The 4,322-nt window shown below is 36.2% G+C and overlaps 1 protein-coding gene across 1 annotated transcript; it reads right to left on the bottom strand.

The window, feature by feature from the left end:
• Positions 1-421: 421 nt before the first annotated feature.
• Positions 422-2,737, bottom strand: LOC306883088 (THO complex subunit 3). Its single transcript, XM_079438180.1, has 6 exons — positions 2,495-2,737; positions 2,208-2,364; positions 1,922-2,126; positions 1,684-1,845; positions 1,266-1,366; positions 422-1,178 (listed from the first exon to the last, which is right to left on the bottom strand). Exons 1-6 carry the CDS (start codon positions 2,672-2,674, stop codon positions 1,015-1,017), a joined length of 969 nt encoding a protein of 322 aa, XP_079294306.1. The 5' UTR covers positions 2,675-2,737; the 3' UTR covers positions 422-1,014.
• Positions 2,738-4,322: the final 1,585 nt, after the last annotated feature.

The following is a 4,322-nucleotide window of genomic DNA, read 5'->3' on the forward strand; positions in this document are numbered from 1 at the left end:
ACTCCTTGTCTGGTATATGAAATGAAAGCATATTTAAATTGCCATCATGATATGGCACAGATAATAATAAAGTATTCTGCTAAATCTGTATGCATAAGCCTCTGACAAAAAACATTTCCATTACTTGAAATATAAATCAATTTATAATAAAATAGATGAAAATCTTAAAATAAGAAATGCTGCCTTTGCAATTAAATGAATTAAGTACTAAAGTAAAAATATAAAAAACTAACAAAAATGTTTAATGCACATAAAATTTACTTAAAATGAACATTTAAAAAAAGCTCACTCAAAATATGTATAAATACTTTAATAGTTGATAAATACTAAAATAACATTGCTCACATGAAAATGTGGTGCTTTGTATTTTCCCTCCCAAAGAAAATGAATGGAATTTAAAAAAGCACAACAACTTGTCATATGGTTTATAGGTCAATCACACTTTATTTAAAAAGCACAGTACATAAAGTTCATTTGTATATATATAAAAATAAATTGCCCATATTATACATTGTAATGCCATGCCTTGTTTCCTCTGAGCTCGTGATGCCCTCTGCTGGTCACTTCTGAAACTGGAGATACAAGACATGCTTTTGAACAAAAGATTGTTAAAATGAAACAAATCCAATACATTTTTTACAAAATGGCAATGGTCAATTATGGGAAACAACAACAACATGCTCTGCAAGTCAAATGATTTTCAAGTCATCTACACAGATGTGATAACACCACTCAGATTAGACTTCCATCCACGTCGCCAGGCCAATGTTTGGAAAAAGACAAACAATTCTTATGTTCTGTAGAGGAGCTGCTGGCAGTAGTTATTTATACTTGTAATTGATACCTTAATCATTCAGGAACTCAAGTAATATGAGAGCTGAACATCAAAATATCTTTTACAGCTTTTACTTCACGAATAAGTAGAAATCTAATACAAAGCAATAATATTAAGTGAAGCATCCATTAAACCTCAAATGATGCAGAATACGCCTGAAAACATGAAGACTCTGGTCCTCAGGAGTCATTGGGAAGTCCAAAGAGCTTGACGGTGCCTGCTTCTCGGTTGCTGTCGTATTTGCTCTCTTTATCGTCGCAGGCGTACGCCAGCAGCGGTCTCTTCGGATGCCACGCTACAGTGAAGGTTGGAGACTCGCACTGAATCTCCCAGAGCTTCTCACCTACAGCAATAACACACAACAACAAACGTCAGTCAGACACAAAACACAATTCAAGCTTTCATGACCATTTCAAATGAGTCTGCTCACCTGTTTCTACTTCAGCAATGTCAATGAAATGATCCTCAGAAGCTGACGCCAGCATTTTCCCATCATGACTGAAACTAAGCGTCCGCACAGGCCAGTCTAGTCTGTGGGATTCAGAAATATTATGATACTATTATTATACGTAATGAAAATAAGGCAAATGTGCTTGTCTGTCAACAAATTACCATCAATGAACTTTCATCTTTGAGTAACTGAAATTAAGCACTGTATACTTATGGAGAGCAATGTATATCTCATAATGATGAGACAAGTAGTCAAAATTAAAACAAAAAGCCATGATTAGAAAACAAAATTCTTTAATTTAAAATGTCTTTATGACATAAAACGTAAAAGCCATGAGATGGAAAGTCAAAGTGACATACCGAATCATAATTGTGAGATAAAGTGGTGATGAACTGACCTGGAGAAGCAGCGCACACACACCAGCTCCTCCACGTTCCACAGACTGACCAGCGCATCTGCACTTCCCGTGGCAAAATACTTGCCCGTGGGATCGAATTTAATGCAGATGCAGTTGGACGGATGGGCATTAATTGACTGAATGAGCTTGAGCTCAGGATAACTGAAACAAAGACATAAACATGACAATTGATTTCATGAAATCACCAACAGCCTCTTACAACTACAACCAAACATACCTTAATATATTAATACAGCCGTTTCCGTTTGTCAGGAAGAACATGTCATTGTCATTATTCCAGGAGATCTCATTGACCTCAAACTTGAACTGCTCCTCGGCACGGGGACGGTGCGTTTTGGCATCAATGAAAGTCACAACATCATCCTTGTTGCCAACAGCAATAGTCTGACCATCAGGACTCCAACATATGTTGATATTCTCTCCTAAATGTTGTCAGAGAAAATCCCACAAATGAATAAACCTCATGAGATCAAGAGATATGACAGATAGGTTCAGTGCTGCACCTTTGGTGCTGACCGTGGCCATGCATTTGGTGGTCCGTACGTCCCAGATGCGGATGGTCTTGTCTCCTGATGCGGTGACGAACAGATCAGGGTTGGTGGGATGCCAGCACAGCTGATCCACACTGTCTCCATGCCCTCGGTAGTTGTTCTCCTTCACCTGATACGTGAAATACAGGTTCAAAAATGAGCAAGATCCCGTCTAATAAAGGCTAACGATCACATATCACCTAAAGTATTGTAGTTCAGTTACTATGGTTTGATGATGGAGATGACAAACCAAACCTCACCAGTCGGTCTTTTTCCAGGACGAACACGCTGGCGGTTTTGTCAAAGGATCCGGACGCCAATCGTTTTCCATCACAGCTCCAGGCCACCGAATGCACTTTAGCACTGTGAGCCGGGAACTCTCTGCTTTTATTGTTATTCCTGAACACCTCCTGCATCTCCTGATAGTACGAGGACGCCATACTTGCCGCTCCTTCGCCGTGTATTCAAGCCGCATCCTCACCTGGACGTTACTGTGCGCCACCTGCTGCACGGGAGGAACACGACAGGCGGAATAAAATACACAAAACCTGAGAGATAGATCATGGGAGCGTATTTCAGCCACATAAGGAAAACAAAACATGTTTGGATAAACCGTAATTATGAGATAAAATTCATATTTGACATAAACTGTCGAAATTATGAGATACTGTGTCATAATTATGAGAGAAAAAGTCACATTTATGACAAAAATGTAAAAATGCTAAGATATAAAGTCAAAATTATGACAAGATACCATAATTATGAGAGAAAAAGTCAAAATTAGGACATTAAAGTACAATTTTAAGATATAAAGTCAGAATTATGAGAAATTGTCGAACTTTTGATACTATATCATGAGAGAAAAACTTAAAATTGCAACAAAAAGTAAACATTCGGAGACATAAAACCAAAATTGACTTTACATTTACATTACTTTTCTTTTTAGTTAAACTTTTTAGTTAAACTATGGCATAGTAAGTCATTATTATGGTGTAAATTGTTGAAATTATGAGATAGTTTATCATAATTATTATGAAATATGAAAAAAAATCTGAGATATGAAGTCAAAATAATACCGCAAAAGTCAAAATTATGTCGAAATTATGAGATACTATATGAAAAATGACGAAACTGAATATTCTGTTAGTCAAAATGATAACAAATAGAGTCAATATTATGAAATACAAAGTCAAAATTATGACGTACTAATTTATAAGTATGATAAAATGCCACAAAAAGTCAATTATGACAAAAAATGTTTTGTTTTATTCTGTTTGTTATTGGCAATGGTTACTATTAGCTATTTTTTGTACACAAGTGTGATTTGGTCCACAAACGTACTAATTATAACAATCGTAACACAAACACACACAAAACATTCAAAAATGTATTGTCCTCATTTGGTAATTCATATATAACAAAATGAGATTTCAATGATATTTTGACCACTGAACTAGGACATGTCCGAAATATGATCACCTTTACTAGACCAAGCTTCATTAAAAGTTAAAGCCAGCGTTATATGTGTGTGATTGTGCTGTGTTTGTAGACTGCTGAGTGTCCTTTTCTTCTCTGTCAACTCCTGCCATTCCTCTCTGCACACGTCCAGGTTCTGTTTCTCACTGGCAAGATACAGTTGCATTACCTGCTAATGCTCTCATGTATATTTCAAAGCACTCTTTGTAATGTTTTGCACTTTCTTTTGTTTAACTGCACAATGTTAAACTGAACTCAAAGTCCCTTCTTAGACAATAGAGACCAATCACTTAGAGAAACCAACTACTGAAACACTTGAGCATGTCGTTTAAGGTACAAACTCTGTGTCCTTGCATATGCTTTTAATGTTTAATGATGAGTTTTGTTTGAAAAACAGAAAAAGGGGTACAGAAAACAGTCTGTATTTCTTCATAAGTTTATTCAGTTGTTTAAAAGGTACGTTGAAGAGGGAGATTCAGATCAATTTAAATAAAAACAGGTACACTCAGTCACTTCAAAACACACTCATTTCAAGATCACAAGTCAGATCAATCACCTCTCAGTTCTTATAGAAAATCAAGCCTACACTCCAATAAGGCTGAAAAGGAAGAA

Source organism: Barbus barbus (assembly GCF_936440315.1).
Source record: "Barbus barbus genome assembly, chromosome: 17".
NCBI classification, from domain to species: Eukaryota; Metazoa; Chordata; class Actinopteri; order Cypriniformes; family Cyprinidae; genus Barbus; species Barbus barbus.